The sequence below is a fragment of the Neofelis nebulosa genome, chromosome 1 (genome assembly GCF_028018385.1).
Source record: "Neofelis nebulosa isolate mNeoNeb1 chromosome 1, mNeoNeb1.pri, whole genome shotgun sequence".
In the NCBI taxonomy this organism is placed as follows: domain Eukaryota; kingdom Metazoa; phylum Chordata; class Mammalia; order Carnivora; family Felidae; genus Neofelis; species Neofelis nebulosa.
The window spans coordinates 97,541,857-97,561,537 of record NC_080782.1 but is presented as its reverse complement, the minus strand read 5'-3'; the positions used below and the strand labels follow the sequence as shown (position 1 = coordinate 97,561,537).

The window sequence follows — 19,681 nt, the reverse complement described above, 5'->3', positions numbered from 1 at the left end:
TCAAAATATTAACTTCCAAAATAAAATGCAGTGTATAGTAAAGACACTTTAAAAAATTTTGAGCTATGAAATTTTTAGGATAAGTAAATCTGTTGCCTGCTAAAGGTCTTAGGGTCCAGATCACATTAAATAATTCCTACAGGGAAGCACACATCATCTTTTCAACACTAGGGCCCTGAGGCTAGCCTCAAAACTCTCAACACACAGCAACTGTGCGTTTTGTGTTAAAGTTTTTAATATTGGCTTCATGTCCTATGTTTATTTGAGATTTCATTGGTACTGGGGCTGTCTTTTAAAAAAGAGACTGATTCCCGGACATTTAATAACATTACTGGAGAGACTGTATACAGTAACTGAGCTCATAAATAATGGCCGACTATGCCATAGCACAGCATCAGAGGAGATGCAGATTACTTTTCAAGTGGCAATGCAGCCTAGAAAACCATCATTGCATTAAGCTCTTAAAACAGAGTACCTGAACTGCTCATGTAAATATTCAGAGCCATACTTAACGTGATTATTTGTTAATGGAATTTGAACATACAGCATCCATGCCTCCATGATAATTTACATCTGTAATTAAGTGGTTGCCATGGCAAACGGCTTTCCACATTTTATATATGCATATCAATTGCTATATCTGAATTTTAAGAGAATTTGCAATTTTCTTCCAGACCTTCCAACTGATTTTGTTTTAACTTTTTTTAATGTTTACTTATTTTTGAGAGAGACAGAGAGGAGCACGAGCAGTGGAGGGGCAGAGAGAAAGGGAGACAAAGAATCTGAAGCAGGCTCCAGGTTCTGAGCTGTCAGCACAAAGCCCGATGTGAGGCTTGAACCCACAAGCGATGAGATCATGACCTGAGCTGAAGTCGGACGCTCAACCGACTGAGCCACCCAGGTGTCCCTATTTCCATCTCATTCTTAAGATTTCAGCTAAGATGTTGTTTTCCCTCGGAAGCCATCCCTGACTCAAAAACCTCTCAGTGTTAACAGTGCTTCAAACTTGCCTGTTTTCCCATTATGTACTCGGGCAGGATCCTATATATTCTTTAAAAACAGATCCCAGTTCCTAGATTTATTCAAATTAGGTGTCTGCTTGGTCCACTTGCTTTTAGGGAATAGTTTTGTTTTTGTTTTTTGGGTTTTTTTGGTCTTTTTTTGCTTGTTTTCTGTATCTAACAATATGGTTGAGTTCTCTGTTCCCTTTACACACACACACACATTTTGCTTATCTAGGGTACAGTTTATAAAACAAAGACTAATATGGCTGGGGAGCAGAAACTCAAAAAACTGTAGACCTGGTCTTTGCACTTACTAGGCATCCCATAAAAACTCCTTGAATTGAAATTTAATTCTACCCTGCTGTAGAACATTCCTGCATTCTTCAGTTTTCACCAAGGGATTACCAGAGATTGATGAATGAGTACATATGTCATAATCGATGGTTTTCTTAAATTGTTTCAGACATAGACCCAAACTCTGGCACTTTCTGTCTGGAGAGCCAGAATGGCCTTTTGATGGCCAGAAGCTTCCAGTGCCTTGTTCTAAGAAGGAAAAGCAGGTGATGCTTCCTCTATTTTCCTCATGCCTTTTCTTTGAGGTTATTCTGAAGTTGGATAATCAGGGTCACACTACTTTCGTGGAGAAAGCCAGGTTAATTTTTCAGGTGTGAAACTACGGGACAAGGTCTCTGTGAGAGCCAGGAATCGCTTCCCCTCTCCCTATGCTTTCTAAGTCCCCGTTCTTATTTTTCTCCTCTCCAATGGCTGATCTTTTTGGCCCAGAAGTGAATGGGTAGCGCACGGGATAAGTCAGAATGGATGCTGAGATTGGGGTGAGTCATGGTTATCTTCTTGATGCTAAGGTTACTGTTCACCCTGTGAAAAATAACCATGGGAATACCAAATCCTAGCTAATGATCATGGTACATTTTAGATGCCTATCCATACTTGCACATCCATTCTGATTTACGACAAAGCAATTCCACAAGCAGCAAAGGTAAAACCCTCTACTTGTCTGCTCTCACCGATTCTTCTTTTACTCCTTTCCCTTTTTTCATATCGTCCTCCTTCATCCTCAGTCACTGCTCATTTCCCAGAAAGCTGAGCCTGCACCCCCCAGGTGCTGAGCCATGGCGACAGAGAGCGACTCCCATGAGCACACCCTCTATGCCAGCCCAGCGCAGGCAGAGGTCAGCCCCACAGCCATCTATCTGGTCAGACTGGTGGGGCAGCTTGCCGAGGCGATCCTATAGGACTGAAATGGATGTAGACAGACAGAGGGCTACGGGAGTACAGAGCATGAGGGCCGACCAGACACAAAGGAGCAAACAAGCAGATGAGGGAAGACTGAAAAGACAGCAGGCAGCCAGGCCCCGCAGCTCATGTGCTAGTCCAACCCTCACGGCGACGCCACTGGAACGGTCCAAGCCAATGCAAGTGAGCCAAATCCTGAGCTCATTTTAATGGCTTCTGTCCCAAACCTGAGTCACTGGGGATTCCATGGACTTCCAAGAGAGCCCTACATGCGTTTCTAAAAACAAACAGCTCGATGCTGTCATGGAAAACCTGGATCTTTGCGTTCTATGGTTTCATTATGGATTACATCCAGGTCACAACCTAAGGAAGACAAGCTGGCAGCAAAGACCCTGCCGGCTGCGTGCCCAGCCTTTGTAATCAATCCCAGAGGGCTAGGGCCTGATGTGTGCTGCTGGCTCTGCCAAACAAGTCCTCACCTAGGGACACGCAGCCTGTGAGTTACTCTGTGGGGGGAGCCTGCAAAGGCACCTGCAGTCAAGGCTCCAATGCTCGAAACGGACGCCAGAAAGGGAAGGAACTAGAGACTCTGTGTGTCTGCGGGAAGAGAAGTTCTTGGTTTTCCTGTCAATTCAACTGCTATCTCCTGCTTAAAAAGAAAAAAGAAGACGAAGAAAAAAAAAAAAGCCCCAAGAACACCCGTAGTCACACCAATGCCGCAGGACTGCTCTACACTCTCTTCAGCCCTGATACAAGCAGGCTAGGAACGGGCCAGGGAGCAGCCCTATACGACATGGTCATGTTTGACTGCGAGAGAACAAGGTCAATTCTGAGGACTAAAGTAAATACCACTATTCCTTAAAATGCAGCATTTCTAGGGGGCACCTCGGTGGCTCAGTCGGTTTTAAGCGTCTGACTCTTGGTTTCGGCTCAGGTCATGATCTCACGGTTCGTGGGTTCAAGCCCCACTTCAGGCTCTGTGCTGGCAGCGCAGAGCCTGCTTGGGATTCTCTTTTTCTCCCTCTCTCTCTGCCTCCTCTGCACTGCGTCTCTCTCAATCTCAAAATAAAATAAATAAATAAATAAAAGAATACTTAAAAAAAAAAAGGCAGCATTTCTAGGAAACAAAAAAATACTAAAACCTGCCAAGAAAGCAGACACACTTTAGTAGCCAAAGAACTACCACTTATTATTTACCGTGTGCCAACTGTGCTTAAGCCTTTCTTCTCATATATTATCTAATTTCATCCACAAAACAACCCTGAGGGTTGTACTACTATTATACCCATTTTATAAGTGAGAAAAAAGGTTTAGAGAATGAGGTACATCACTAGACATTTCACAGCCGCTGTAAGGGGAGGTCAGGACTGACCCAGGAGCAGGTGAGGCTTGATGTCTAATCGCTGCTGGGACTGGAAAACTCAACACCAAGGGCATCTGTGCATAGGGATTTCGGAGGTGTCAGATTGGTGCCCACCAGTAGGCCAGACCTTGAAGGCAAATCCTGTATCTGGGTTAACTTCATAGTCAATACGTGTATTTGATTGTTTTTGTTTTTTTTTTAATTTTTTTTTTCAACGTTTTTTATTTATTTTTGGGACAGAGAGAGACAGAGCATGAACGTGGGAGGGGCAGAGAGAGAGGGAGACACAGAATCGGAAACAGGCTCCAGGCTCCGAGCCATCAGCCCAGAGCCTGACGTGGGGCTCGAACTCACGGACCGCGAGATCATGACCTGGCTGAAGTCGGACGCTTAACCAACTGCGCCACCCAGGCGCCCCTGATTGTTATTTTTAAGTAAATGAGATTTTGAGATTTCCACTGAGACAGCAAATTCTTTCACATCCACTTCTAAATTCAAAATATCCAGGTTTTGATGATTTATGTTACACTTTCTATAGGCAATGAGGCCACACAAACCTAAGGCCTGTTTATTCTTTAAAATTAGTCGTAACAAAGGAACACGCTTACAACAGCTTGTCATTTTTCTTCTAGTTATACTTTACAAAAGTGTCACTTTTGCCAAAATGAAAGTTGTAAGGACAAACACGGTGTGAGTCGATTTCCCAAGAATGCTTCCGTTGCCCTGGCAACAGCTCCTTTCTCACCGTTTGTTCCAACATCACACAGATCCAGGGCTGAGAAACGGGTTGTGGGGAGGGGAAAGACTGATGCTCACAGCTGCAACAAGTCCTTGGCTGAGGCTGGGGCTGAGCAGATGCTATCACATACTGGCCACATACTGGCTGACAGGAGAGAAAGCAAGTCAGCAGTTTCAGACACGGGGGGGGGGGGGGGGGGGGCAACTTTCTCAGCTGTAGATTCAAGGACCATGGCTGCAGTGGATGCCACCTTGAACTACCTGGTAGAGACCTCCACGAGGAAGGGAAGAGCCCACTGAGCATCCCTTACAGATGTGCCGCCTGCCCCGAAACATGAGGGAGTCGCCTGCTGAGTGCTTGGTCCATGTTACCCGTGATTTCTGCTCCAGAGGGGCGCTGCCACGCTGGCAGGAGAAAACAAACTACTTCCTGTACTTCAGTTCTTAGCCTTAGATCGGTAGGCCCTGGAGAGGTAGTCTGACTACACAGGAATCCCGGCCGCTTGCCAATTCCAATTTTTAAGTAATTTCAGACTTTCTGGGGTGCTCTGTGTATGCACGGGGAACATAAGCGATAAAGATGGGGAGAAAGTTCTCTTAGAAAATCTAGACTTTGGGAATTGGACAAGGGACAAACAGACTAGCACCTCAGGTATGCTCCTACTTCCTTCTTTTCAACCATCCTTCCCAGAGGCCTGACACAGCCAGAAAGAGAAAAGTCAGGAGTAGTTAACTGGAGTGTATGAATAATACCTAAGATACGTACTGATCTTTGTGCCAAAATGAATCTTCTTGCCATCTATGTGAAATAGCAAACAAGAGCACCAAAAGATGTGTTGGACCAACCCTCATTCTAAGAGATCAAATTTGCTGGACTAACACCTTATTAAAAACTGCACGTAAACAGTAAGACTGAAAGGGTATCTACAGGTTGCTTCTGAATGAGTGTAAAAGACAGCTTGTGGTGTTACTCCCTCCCCCCCTCCAAGAGGCCCCACTATAAATGGCCACTGATTTGCTAGAAGGCACTAAGTTTCTCAGGATGAAAAGCATTCTTAGGGATGATAAGCCAGGAGTTTTGCCTGCATACCAGTGCTTCGATAAAATTCAGAGTAAAGGCATGAATCATCAAGGATGAGGAAGCACAACGTAGTAAGGAAAATTTACGCAGAAATCCACTTCTCTGGTCAACCAGGGCGCTTAGCCAGGATTAATGAATTGTGTATGCTGCCTTCCCTTCATCTACATGTTTATTCTGGCTTTTCAAAAGCCTTTGGTAAGAGTTCTCAGCCAAAGTTTTAAGATATACACGGCATATATGCACATGTGTGCACTGCCTGAGGCACTGTGTGTCCCACGGCAGTAAAGGAGGGGCGTTTCTCTGACAAGAAAAGATGAATCTGATTTAACATTTCTGGGAGGTAAAACACCAAGCTGAAGGGGATGAACTGCAGATTCCAGAAGTTAATCAAAAAGGGGATAATGAGCTTCACATAATCAAAAATCTAAGATAAAGTCATATTTTCCAATCTCCCTATTTTTTTGTTAAATTTTTTAATGTCTATTTATTTTTGAGAGAGAAAGCATGAGAGGGAGAGGGACAGAGAGAGACAGAGACACAGAATTCAGAACAGGCTCCCAGCTCTGAGCTGTTAGCACTGAGCCCACCGCGGGGCTCGAACTCACAAGCTGTGAGATCATGACCTGAGCCAAGCTGGCTGCTTAACCAACTGAGCCACCCAGGCACCCTGCAATCTCCCTGATTCTGAGAAGAGGAATGCAAAAGTCCAGCAAGGTGGCACATTGATCTCAAGCAAAACTGAAAATCAGAATCCTGGTCTCCCAAATTCTGTGAGTGCGTAGGAGTGCCTGAGTCATTCGTGGTGAGGCTATTCCTCTCAGATCAAGAGATGAAGGCCTTGAGAGTATCCCCCAATGCAGGCAGATCAGGACTGGGGAGCAGGTCGTCTATTTTTTCTCTAGGCCCCTTATCTACCAACCTCCACACACACATATATATGTGGGCTCCTCTGAGATAGGAGAAACAGAAAACATGAACTTATCAGTTGTTTGGAACCTAACTGTTGTCTGATCTGCTGATTTGGAAGCCAGCCCTGCTGAGCTCAGTTAGGCAGACTAGAGTTAATTCAGTTGGGGTCTGTTTCTTTACAGGCCTGGACACCAGGCTCCATGTTTCTCTTCACCGTCCAAGAGTCCCACATACAAAGCTTTAGGATTTGCTGGGGGATGAGTCACCTGTGCACTTCAGTTAGGGTTGCAGGTGGATTACTGTTCTCCTGTTAGAGATCAGATTAATACATTCTTTGGTTGTAATCGTTCAAAAAGTGATTTTTTTTTCCCCTGAAAAGTCAAAGCACGACTCTATTCCTTTAGTTCCTCGAGGATGTCTACAAACTGCCACATCTGTGTCTACGTGTGTGAATTTCTGCCAACCAGAACAAAGCCCTTGAGCCCAGACAGACAGACTGATTGACACCCTCTCCGTTCAGGATCCACTTTTCAAACCCTTACGGGAAAGGCTATGAAAGTGCTAGTGGGCATGCAAGTTTTCTCGCAGCTCACAGCTGCCCCTCTGGGATCACTTTTCTTTCACCAGTTTCTAACAAGCTCATTAGTGAGAAATTCCCTGAGAGTGGAACAGTTAGTTTGTATTTTCTGATCCGAATGCAGAGAACGTTCTGTCAGGCTCCAGGAGACAGACAATTTAAACCAGAACATTATTAAACACAGAGCAGCTGATACTAATTCCTTCCCAGCCTGCAGCTTCTCCTCCTAAAGCTGAAATCATCCTGCGGTTGGGGATGGGGCTGGGCGGGTGGCAGGACCAGGCTCACTGCCTTGGAACGAACGCCCCACACTCACATTCCTTCCCAGCCCAGAGCGCCTGCTGCAGGTGGGCCTCTCACACCATGTTTCCAAAAGGGGATGCACTGATGTGGAAAGCATGCTTTTAATTTAACGGGAAAAGCAAAAACCAGGAGAAGTTACTCAAACAAAATCCAACGGCTTAGAACCCAAGGAAATAAGCAATGAAGAAATACATGAAATAAACAACAGGGGACAGTGTAACAGGGAAACGGGAGCGATGAGGGGAGCACACGCCTGTTGCGCGGGAACACTCTTTACACAGCAAATCTGGACAGAAGCCGGTCTTCAAAACGGGCAGGAAAGGAACGCAGCAGGGGGTGCGCGGCACATGCGATGCCCGGTGCCCGGGTCCCCTCCCTCTTCCCTGCACCCTTACCTGCGATTCCTTGCAGCAGCCCGCAGACGTTGAAAATACTTTTCTTCATGATGCTCTGCACACACATGGTGAAGACGGACACCAAGGCCACCGTGCAGAGAATGAAGATGCCCACGGCCAAGAAAATAGCCGTGGCCTGCCAGAAGCCACTGGCGATCTCGCCGAAGTTCTCTGCGTAGGGCCCGCACAGCGTCTCCCGCTGCACGTGCTGCACGCCCGGGTTGCGGATGCAGCGGGCATAGATGCCCAAGGTCGGGTGGTAGGGCTCCGACGAGCCTCCGCTCTGGTCGTCGGGCGCGGCGCCGCTGCGACTCTTGGCTTTTCCAATCAGCCAGTCGGCGCTCATGAAGGCGATGAGCTCTGCAAAAGCCACCACAATACTCAGGAGGGTCCAGAGCATCGAGCGACAGGTGACAATAACATGACACATATTGATGTTCCAGGCGGAAAAGTCAGGAGTCCACGGGGTGAATAATAAAAGCAGGCCGGGGGGGGGGGGGGGGGGGGGGAAGGAGGCTCAGGCGGCCGCAGAACGAAGTCGCTGCTCCGGGCGCTCACTCCCACAGCCTGGGGCTCCCTCTGGCCGGCCTGTGGCAGCGCGGGCCGGGGCCGTCATGCTGCCATGTCAGAGCTCCGAGCGCGGCCTCACCTACGGGAGGGAAGGGAGGAGGGGGGTTAGCAGCGCCCAGGCTCCGCCCCGCGGCGGCGCCGCCAGCAGACTCGCGGGTCCCGGAGCCCCAGTGCGCTGGCCAAGAGGCTGCTCCCGCGCGGCCGCCCTTCCCCGCCCTCCCCGGCCGGTGCCGCCACTCCGACCTCCATCCTCCGACAGAACCCAGCTGTAGCCGATCCGGGGCCGGAGCCGCCGTTCGCAGCGCACTTACTGGTTTTCTTTGTTTCAAGTTGTCCCTTCCCCTGCTCTCGCACCGCGCTGGTTCCCTTATCTCCGGGCAGCACAACTCCGGGCCAGTGCCCGTTCCCGCACCCACCCCAGGCGCACCCTTTGGCACAGGAGCTCGTGCCCGAGCTGCTGCACCCTTGGGATGTGTGGCTCCTGCTCCATCATCTCTCACTCGAAAAAGTCAAACAGCAGGGAGATCCAGCAAGAACTAGGTGGGACTTCCAGTCAACCTTGCCAACAGACTGGCTATGTTTTTATAGAGCTTACGGGACCCTCTGCCTGCTGTCTTGGTACTAAATGAGCTAAGTTTTGACAAACTTGCACCAAAAGATTTTGGTTAAAGATAGAGAGTAGCAACACCCACTTGTATTGCTGGGAATCAAATTAGTAGCACAGACACAAGAATATCAGCTTCATAGGTGCATCAGGATACAAAAGGAAACAATGCTCTGAAAAATTACAAAACACTGCTCCCCAAACTTATTTTTATTCATTTCTCACAGGGTGATTTCTGGACAAAAAAAAACTACACTAATTAAAACTCAAGAAGAAGAAAAGAAAACCTTGAAGAGTTCATGACTTACTCATTTGGGGAAATTATTCAAAACAGAGGCATGAATGACCACTGACTAAGTGTCATTACCACTGAGTGGACTTGTTGACAACAGAAACTTGCGTATGAAGAATGTGTTCCTTGAACTGTCCCAATTCTTCCCATGCGCCTCTGCCTGAGCTTTGATTCACCCCAGGTCTGCAACTCAACATGCCCATTGTTTCTGGTCTCACAAGGGCTCATTCTGTTCCCTGGGACAAATGGCTTCATAACCAGAGGGCTTTGCTCTAACAGCTCAAACCTCTTTCAGAGGGGCCTGAACCCTGAAACAGGGATGCAGTGCTCATCGGCAGCCCCATCTGCTACCCCTTCTCCAAGGTCAGAAAGAATCGCACAGTTCACATCTGACATCTGGGTGCAAGGCTCTGTTCTGAGTGATGAGATCTTATTAACTGAGGTCACGTCAACTGCACAAGAACCACAAAGAGCCCTCTGGCATGCTGGCAGTGGGGTGGGGCCAGGAGTTGTTGAAGAGGAAGGCAAGTGGGGAAAGAAGGAAGCCCAGAGTCAAAGCTTCAAAGCTTCTACACCATGCTGGTTGACCAGGTGTAGTGACAGAGAACTACTTATCTCATAAAACACAGTACATTTAAAAATCCTCAGGTCATTGCAGTTACACAAGATGCTGTTTGGGGAAATTACCTAGCACAGTACTAAAAACACAGGCCATTAATGACTGTGTGTGTGTGTGTGTGTGTGTGTGTGTGTGTGTGTAACACAGCTCTCCTGAGCGCTGGGGAAGGGAGAAGTGCGTTTCACCCCAAAAGTTTTGGAGTCCATCAGGTCTGGGTTCCAAAAACAGCCCCACCACCAACTGGCCATGTGGATGCCTAGTTCTCAGAGCTGCAGCTTTCCTCATCTACATGGAAACAGTAAACTATCCTGCTTCACAGTATTGCTTCGAGAAACTATCAAGAATCTGTTAGACCTCAGGGTCTGGCAGAATAAACACTCACTAAATAGCAACTCCTTTCCCTTAGAAGCCTTTCCTCCAACATTGAGGACACTGATCAGATAACAATTTAACTGCTGGAAGTGCTCTGCCCATCACAGAAACTTGGCTATTTACACACAAAGATTAAGCACAGGCTATTTAGAGACGGAGGAGGTCAGCCTCCCCGGTGTCAGCCTCCCCGGTGGGCTTCTTGGGAGGGTCCTCGTCTTCCTACTTCCCCACTGCCTACCCTGCTGCCAAACTCAACTGTGAAATAAATTAGCATGAGGCTAGAAGCAGAATCTACTCCCACTTGTTGATCTCACCCCCACTCGACCCCAAATACCACCACAGAGAAATGCCTTTTGAGAAAAGAGTTACCAACACAAAAAAGCTTTGGGGGAGATTGTTTAGAATGAAACAATCATTGTGAATGAGAACAAGAAACAAGCCCCTGATGACTCCCGGAGGCCCCATGAGCTGCACCCACCTGCCCGCCCGCCAGGCTCACAGATGCTTTGAATCAACAGGTGGAAAGCCAGCCCATGAAGAGAAGACGAGGCTTCTACAAAGTCTTTCCATTTGATTAGACAACTAGCTCACTGATGTGCCAGCTGATCTCAATCCCTGCTCCTCTTCTGTTTAATGGGAAAATGTCAATGTGAATATAAAACCTCTATGTGTTTGTCCTCTTGCAGAGCCTCAGGACTCTGCTGCAACCTCTCAAGTGACCTGGATTGTAATAAACGTGCCAAATATCCACTGTGCTTGTCAGCAAACTTGGCTCAGAGTCAGGCCCACAATCAGACTGCTATTTCTGAAGAGAAAGGATGTGAAACTTTGGGAGAACAGAAAGCGGCACATTCAGGCTTAGCAAACGGTCCATGCCACATTTAGGGCGGAATTATTTAGGGAGCCATGTGCTTAAGTTCACAAAACATAGTTCTCTGTCCATCCATGCCACAACAATCCCCTATCTACTGCACCAAATTCTCATACCCATGCCAGCGTGGCTGGAATGAGGCTTTTATTCTTCTGTTTGGAATAGGGAGATAACATGCTTTGGTCTCTCCAGCCAAGTTTGCTAATTACTACCATAAGTAGAATAGCCATGCTACGCACAGCTGACTGACTGGCTTTCCTGTGCATCCAAGAAAAGTCCTCAGGTCGATGGCACAATGGACAATCTGGAAAGGCATCAAGTCTGTGCTCTGTACAGCGTCCCAGTTTGGTCATGTCACATGTGCAAGGACAGGCACCTGCTGGGACAAAATCCACAGCAAAGGGGAAACAGATCCTCCTTGTAGATCTTGTTAACTGTCGGGATTCCAGCACAGAGCTCCTCAATATGCTATCCACTGCTATTCCCTGTAATCCCTGCTTCTCCAAAACTCACTTAATTGACATTCCATGTAAAAGTCTTCTCTCCATAGGCCACTAAGTACATTTCCACTCCAGGACGGCTGAGTGCTGGTCATTTCCCTGATGAGTACATTTCCCTGATGGTCATGGATAATCTGGACGGTCCTCTGACTTTCAGAAAATGATGCTATGATTATCACAAAGGCCCACAGAGTAAAGCCTCTTAGCAAGCAATAAGAAGAAAACAAAAACAACCAAAAAGAGAATCCTGCAGAAACCTACAGTAACCTGCAGCAATATTACAGTCAGAATGCAGAGCAAGGGGAAACTGATCAATGGTTTGGCTATGGGAGTCACATAATATATATATATATTATAATATATACACACAGCCCTCATATTTATAAACTTTTTCAATTTTTTTTTTTTTTTTTTTTTTTTTGAGAGAGCATGAGTAGGGGCAGGGAGGCGGGGACAGAGAGAGGAGAGAGAGAATCCCAAGTAGGCTCTGCACTGTCAGCACAGAGCCCAATATGGGGCTCGATCTCACAAATCATGAGATCATGATGCAAGCCAAGATCAAGAGTCAGACACTTAACCAACTGAGCCACCCAGGTGCCTCAAAGCCCTCATCTTTAAAATAAGGGTGAAGTTAGTAAGCCGAGCCCAGCTGGGTTTGTACCTTCCACCACAGGGTCCTGTCTTTTGCAGCTTCCTGCTGTCAGTAAGAAGGGAAGAAGGTACGGGTGAAGCAAGATCGCCCTGGGCCGGCTGGTCAGGAAACCACAACAGAAATGAAGGAGCCGAGGGAAAGGACTTCACTGCGAGGCGCACATCACTAGAGCATGCCCCCGTTACTAGAGCAGCAAAGGCCAGGACAGAGTTTTGCTTGTTCACCTTGCTTGTTCACCCTGGTTCTCTTTTGCTACTTTATTATGAAAATCGTCAAACAGAGATACAAGCTGAAAAGAACAGACTGTGAACATTCAGATTCAATGCCAGTATAAAGCCTCACTCTACCACTCGGCCTTTTTCTTCCTGAGCCATGTGAAAACAAGCCACAGATATCTTGACACTTGAACCCTAAATACTGTAATACACTTCCTAAAAATAAAGACATTTTCCTACAAAACCACAATAAAATTAACACACCCCAAAAACTGACAATACCTCCCTTATATCCAAAGCCTAGTGCACACTCAAATTTCCCTATCCTGCCCCATTTTTTACAGCTGTTTTCTTAAAACCATGACTCAGTCAAGACTCATGCGCTGCATTTGGCTTTGTGTCTGTAGTTTCTTTTAGTAAAAAATAGTCCTTTCACCTCTAACCCTGTTTGCATTTTTTCCCTTGACACTGACTTTTTTTTTTTTTTTTTGAGGATACCAGGCCATTTGTATTCTAGAATACCCAACAATGTAGATTTGTCTATATCCTCATGCTGTCATTTAAAGTTGTTCTCTATCCCCTGCTTTATAGAAACGAGGTTAAATCTAAAGGCTAGTTTAGAATCACCTTAAATATTTTGGTGAGACTTCTTTGTAGGTGATGCCGTATTTGTTATTCCTGCTCTATCACATTTGGGAGGAACAATACTGAGCTATACCTCAGAATCAGAATAATCTTATACATATATGGACATACATGAATATGTACGTGTGTGTGTGTGTGTATCTTTATATACATACATATATAGAAAGCAAGACAGACAGGGGCGCCTGGGTGGCTCAGTCACTCAGGTGTCTGACTCTTGGTGTCGGCTCAGGTCGTGATCTCGCGGTTTCATGAGTTTGAGTCCCACAGTGAGCTTCTCACTGGCAGTGCGGGGCCTGCTTGGTGTTCTCTGTCTCCCTCTCTCTCTCTGCCCTCCCCCCCACTTTTGCTGTCTCTGTCTCCCTCAAAATAATTTAAAAAATAAACTTAAAAAAAAATACAGACAGACAACGTACCCAGGGTCCTCTCTGGCCCTGAACAACCAGAATTCTGATGAAGGAGCACGCAAAAGGCTGGCTGGGTGAGCTCTGTATGTTTCAAAGAGCTCCTTGGGTGAGTTCTGAAGCCACTGCTGAGAAGCCCTGTCTTAAAAAATGCCATCCCAGAAGCTTAAAGCTCTTTACCGAAGGGATTTTACTTCTAAGAAATGTTTGCTGTATTTCTTTGAAATGGAACCACATTTTATATACTACTTATGAAAACACAGAAATATCTGCAAACCTGGGGAGTAAGACACAACTCTGAAGAGCCCTTTCCAGGAGGATTGACTTGAGCCAACAGAGCCTGGGTTTTGCGTGAAAGAAGGAGGCGGCATCTTTCCTCTAACTTCAGAGCCCTCCCTCTCAAAAAGGACAGATCTGGGCTCCCTGAAGCTGCCCTCCGGCCTTGCTCTCTTCCTACCACCCCTGCCCTCAGCCAGTCTGGAGGGAGCATCAGGTGCTGGCAATGCCAGGTTGAGCAGAGGCCACTAAACTGTGAGAGTGTCTTAAGAGCTTTGTACACGGACTCAAGATCCAATCTCAGCTCTGCCACTAAATAGCTGTGTGTCCTGGGGCAGGCTATTTAGATTTAACCTCTGCCAGCCTCAGTTTCCTCATCTGCAAAAAAAGAAAGCAACATCTTCTTCCAAAGGCGGCCATGAGGATTAAAGGAGATGGCATATGGAGAATAATCAGCATATCTTCCCGTTCATTGTGCTTAACATACGTTAGCTATTATTAATCATTGTCATGTGATTAAATGATAACACATCATCATATGAATCACATGATCATATGACTACATAATAAATTTACTACAGTGACCCATGTGACCCAAAGAATCAATACGCTTCCGAGCAGATTGTATTTTGCTCCCACGTCACTGGTGGTTTCTCTGGCAATGGTCTCCAACCCAGTGTCTTCTGGAAGCCTAAGAGGATTAGGTGAGTAGAGTTTATGTGCTTTTGCCTTCCATAAGTTGGAAAGTCCCTCTAGGGACTGCCTCTTGGGTGGTCCCTGGACCACCTTCCACCTCCTAGAGGGAGATGTAGGCCACCTGTTTTAAAAACCCTAAGTTCCTGATCCCCACGCACTGAATCAAACTTTCTGGAGGTGTTACCAGAAACTGTGTTTGTAACAACCCTCCAGGTGATTCTTTACACAGTAAAGTCTAAGACTCCATTGGGAGGAAGCCTTGCACTCGGTGAGGTCGCTGGTATCTTGGAGCTGGGGAAGGGGCCAAAGAGAAGAGGTCAGGAAGAGCTTGGCCTGGCTCATTAGGATAGAGCCAGATGACCTGTCCTTGGCACAGCTCATGGCATCACAGACGTCTCTGGAACAATGATTCTACAGGGACAGAAGCTGCTTCCCCGTTCACATGTTGTCCAATGGTCCTTGCATTCACAGCACGAATGAGCTCAAACATTCAGGACCTTCCCTTCAGAGCACAAAAGCAGCTCGCAGAATGGATGGATAGTGCCGGTACAAAAAGATCGGCACTTGGCATGACTTAAAAAAAACAGTTGGGGGCACCTGGGTGGCTCAGTCAGTTAAGTGTCCAACTTTGGCTCAGGTCATGATCTCATGGTCCATGAGTCTGAGCCCCACATCGGGCTCTGTGCTATCAGTGCAGAGCCTGCTTCGGATCCTCTGTCCCCCTGTCTCTCTGCCCCTCCCCCACTGGTTCTGTCTCTTTCTCGCTCTCGCTCTTGCTCTCAAAAATAAAATAAAATAAACTTAAAAAAAAAAGTCAGGGCGCCTGGGTGGCGCAGTCGGTTAAGCGTCCGACTTCGGCCAGGTCACGATCTCGCGGTCCGTGAGTTCGAGCCCCGCGTCAGGCTCTGGCTGATGGCTCGGAGCCTGGAGCCTGCTTCCGACTCTGTGTCTCCCTCTCTCTCTACCCCTCCCCGTTCATGCTATGTCTCTCTCTGTCCCAAAAATAAATAAAAAACGTTGAAAAAAAAAAAAAGTCAGCTACCAAAGGAGGTTTTGCAAACTCTCATTTGCCCTGGCCGCCCCCTCAAAAACACAGATTACAGAAATGTAAACATCTTGACAATATTTAAGAAGAGGGCCCAAATGCTCTAAGAATTCTATTGTTCTTGGAGTTAGAGTCTCAACATGCTCAAATCCTCCAGGATACTGCCACCCTCCTTTCCTCACTACCTCCTCCAGCTCAGCTCTGACCCCACTGGGAAAAGTCACACTGTGCTTCTCAACAGGGACGATTTTGCTCCCTCCCCCTTGCAGATGGCACGTGGTAACGTCTGGAGACATTCTAAGGTGGTCACAACGTGGGGCGGGGTGGGGGGGGGGGTGGGAATGTGTGCTCCTGGCATGTTGTGGGCCAAAGATGCTGCTAACCAGCCTGCGGTGCACAGGCCAGCCCCACAAAAGGGGCGATGTCAGCAGTGTTAACAGTGAGAAACCTTTTCTAGAGGCTTCCTGCATATAGAACAACGTTTATATTTGTAGGCACAACATGACACAGATTGCTAATGCCTGTAGTATTTACAAAGGTCTATTCTAATGAGTAAGCCATGTTCTACAATCTGGATGGATAGTCACAGTATTTACTACCTTATTTAATTTTTGGCTGTTTTTCTGAATTTTTGTTTAAGGTCTATGCGAGTCTGTGTGCCCAAGATGGCAAGCTGACAGGACATGCATTCCAACTTGCCAGAGGGAACACACTCAGGGACAGTGCCCTTGACCCTGCCTCTCCTGGGGCCCTGACAGTTTGTTTGGACCACATACAAAAGCCAGCTATTGTTTTCAGTCAGCTCTATTCTGCAAATTGCAAAACAGGGCGCCCAGGTTATTAAGAGCAGGAGGCCGTTTGCTGCTTTCTTTACCTCCCTGAAGGTCTCGGACTACCTCAGAAAACTTTAAGTTTGACCACATGGCCCTAACTTGTGTCAAATCCCCGTCGTCCAGAGTCGGGCTGTCCACTCAGCCCATGCTCAGGTGGCCACTCCAAGTGCCAGGAAATCTCAAGGAACTTCCCAAAAAGCCCTGGGTAGTGTTCAAACATTCCAGTTACTACCTGACCCCACCCTGGCTTCCTCTACAAGCAGCCTTCCTCTCCAGCTGGACCTCTCAGCAGCCTCCGCTGCCTGAGGGACCCCCCAGGGCAGCAAGGACCCCGCCCCTCCAAAAGCAACTGAACAAGCCTTTTTTTTTTTTTTTTTTTTTTCTAGGCTTGGAGCACCCAGTGATCTCTTGCTCACTGTCAGGCTTGCCCCTTAATTCCCTGCTCCTGGCCAGTCACACAGTTCCTTCTTGATGCCTGCTCTCACTCCTCTGTATCCAGTCCATCTGCTTGCTAAGCACCCATTTCTAGAGATGGACTTTTACACTTTTTCCCTGAGGCATCAGAACCCACAGGGAGCTGGTCTACTTGCCTGGTCCTATTTTCTAGATGATCTATTCTTTAAGGTTTCTGAAGTCCACCAAACTTATTTCATAACTTTTTCCTTGCACAAACCTCATCACCTAAAAAGTTTTAGAAGCCAAGTCTTTCTTTACTTTCTTTACTTGTCTTCTACTCTATCAAACAGGAGGGAATGAAGAACCAATCTCATGAAGTCTGTTCTAGCTCACACCCTATAAGCCAGGGGCCATATGCTTATGCCCTGAACATACTGTGGGGTCCAAATGTTTTTGATTTGTTTCAATGGAATTAGAACTTGAATTTCAAGAGTTGCCTTTTTATGCCACTATGGTACATAATTTTAAACTGAAGGTGTTTTTCTTTTTTTTTTTTTTTTTAATTTTTTTTTTTTTTCAACATTTTTTATTTTATTTTTGGGACAGAGAGAGACAGAGCATGAACGGGGGAGCGGCAGAGAGAGAGGGAGACACAGAATCGGAAACAGGCTCCAGGCTCCGAGCCATCAGCCCAGAGCCCGACGCGGGGCTCGAACTCACGGACCGCGAGCGAGATCGTGACCTGGCTGAAGTCGGACGCTTAACCGACTGCGCCACCCAGGCGCCCCTGAAGGTGTTTTTCAAGATCATAATGAATTCTGTGATAACAGGCAAAATATAAGTCTTAAAGTGAGTCTCGTTAGTTTTTTCACGATCAATGAGAAAGTAGAGTGTTTTAATGGAGAAAAGTAACAAAGTTTGGAGAACAGAAAGCTCAGGAGAACTTATACATAAAAATCAAGATATATAACTTCCTTCTTCCTGAACGCCCAATGAACACGAGAGACTCCAAGTGCCCTCTGTTTAAGTGCCTCAACTCTGAGAATAAATAACCCTTAGGGAACAGGCTTCTGGCTTGTCTAAGTGGACAGCTGGACAGCTTCTCCCAGCACTGGGGAGCACAGGCATTCATTCTTATAGCAACTGCAGGCTTTCTAGTCCTTTCCATACACAGGCTGAAAGAATCACTGCTGTTCACAAGATACAATGCCATCGGCCAGGTTCCCTTCCAACAGCTTAAGAAAAACCAAACATGATAAATGGAGAGGATTATGGCATCTGTTACTTCTGAGTCTCTCACACAAACTCATAAACCAGCAGAAACCCCAAGAATCAACTAGAACAAGAGTGTCATTCTGACTAGAAGCTTCTGTGAAAGCTTTTGTGGAAGACTGTATTATTCCCTCAAACATACTGTCTCTCCTTGCAGGAGGGCTCTATTTTTCTACCCTGTAGACATCAAGCCTGACTACAGGACTGGCTTCAGCCAATGTGAGAAGTGACATGTGCCACTTCTAAGCAGAAGAGTTCATGAGCCGGTGCCTTATTCTCCAGCTCCCTTATGTCTCCCACAAGATCAAAAAGATCCCAGACAGAGGCCGCCCCATCGGCCTGGGTCCCTGACAACACGAAGCGGGGGCCCTTGATCCCTGATAAACATGCAGTGTGGGCAAAAAAAACCAAACGTGTTACTGCCGGTGCTGAGACTGTAGGGTCACGGCACAACATGACCTCTTCCAACGGCAGTGCTCCCGCTGGGATCCGAGTGCCTGCCTGTCCTGACTCTCTTTGGCACCAGGTTAAATTCTACCTCACCATCCTCTACCACACACGTGCCAAAGAACTTTCTGAGATTAAACAATGATAAATGAGAAACGTTAAAGCTTGGCAACTATCTCAGCAGTACTCACTGTACAATTCAGTGAGGTAAGCTGCTACGATACCGATTTTCCTCTCAATATATTTATCTTAGGGTTAATAAATGGAAGTACTAAGACAGAAGAAAAATTCCCTTTTGAATAAATGCAGACACTTACAAAGTGACTCAGAGGGCCAGCTTGAAGAATCGCTTCCACATCAGGCGCTCCTCTGAGGTCTCTCACCCCAGAGCCCTGACTCACTTGGAGCTGCCTCAGCTTTCCCTTCTCTGCTTCTATTTCTTCCACCCTTGGGGTGGCTCCAGCCATCTTCCACTGCCTCCGGCTGGGACCACAGCTAGCAAGTCTGCTCCCTTAGCACAGGGGACCTCTGAACTTTGCCTGAGGGGGAAGGCTGGGCCACAGCAGCATTTTTTTTTTTAATGTTTACTTATTTTGAGAGAGAAAGAGAAAATGAATGAATGGATGAATGAATGAGTCCCAAGTAGGTTTCACGCTCAGTGCAGGAGACCCTTGCAGGACAAGCTGGTACCAGGTGTCGGCACAAAATCAAGGTGAGGGCTGCCCAGAGGCCTGTCTGCAACATGCGTCAGGGCAGGTCTTTGCAAGGAACTGGAAACCATAGGGTAGGAGTGAGTGTATCAACTGACAGAGGGGACAAGAGACCCCTGAGGGCACTGGGCGGGGCAGGACTCAGACCCTGAGCTTCTGGCTGTGGAACCAGAAGTAATGGCCACCCAGAAGGCACGACAGCCAAAGGGGAGAGAGGGCAAAGTCAGTGATGCACGAGGTGGAAGCAGTGAGCCACAGGGCGACAGCCATGACCATACTTTAAATTCTTTCAGGTAATCTCTACCATGAGAATCAGAATATTCCCTCTAGGAATATGGTCACTTCAGAGATAGCATCTGGGGGCAAACTGGTGGTTTCCAGGAGGAAGACTTTCAACAACTTATGAGAATATCTGTCACTTTAAAAATGAAGTTGTGGGGCTCCTGGGTGGCTCAGTTGGTTAAGCGTCTGACTCTCGATCTCAGGGTCATGAGTTCAAGCCCCACGCTGGGCTCTGCGCTGGGTGTGAAGCCTACTTAAAAAAAAAAAAAAAAACAAAGCTCTCGTTTTAATTTAGGTATTGTCTCTTTGTGAACCAAGTCTTTTTTTGTTGTTCTTAACAGCAATATGGTATCCTT

The 19,681-nt window shown here is 46.9% G+C and overlaps 1 protein-coding gene across 5 annotated transcripts in view; it reads right to left on the bottom strand.

The window, feature by feature from the left end:
* The window catches only part of LHFPL2 (LHFPL tetraspan subfamily member 2), a 170,114-nt gene that overhangs the window by 18,976 nt on the left and 131,457 nt on the right, over positions 1 to 19,681 (bottom strand). For 3 of the 5 annotated variants that reach the window (XM_058728916.1, XM_058728915.1, XM_058728923.1), the window contains one exon: positions 7,625 to 8,273. In XM_058728916.1, coding sequence (XP_058584899.1) covers positions 7,625 to 8,054 — 430 coding nt within the window. In that variant the 5' untranslated portion in view covers positions 8,055 to 8,273. Of the gene's footprint in view, positions 1 to 7,624; positions 8,274 to 8,437; positions 8,781 to 19,681 lie in introns of those variants that run through there. The other 2 variants (XM_058728934.1, XM_058728944.1) reach the window with 2 other exon arrangements.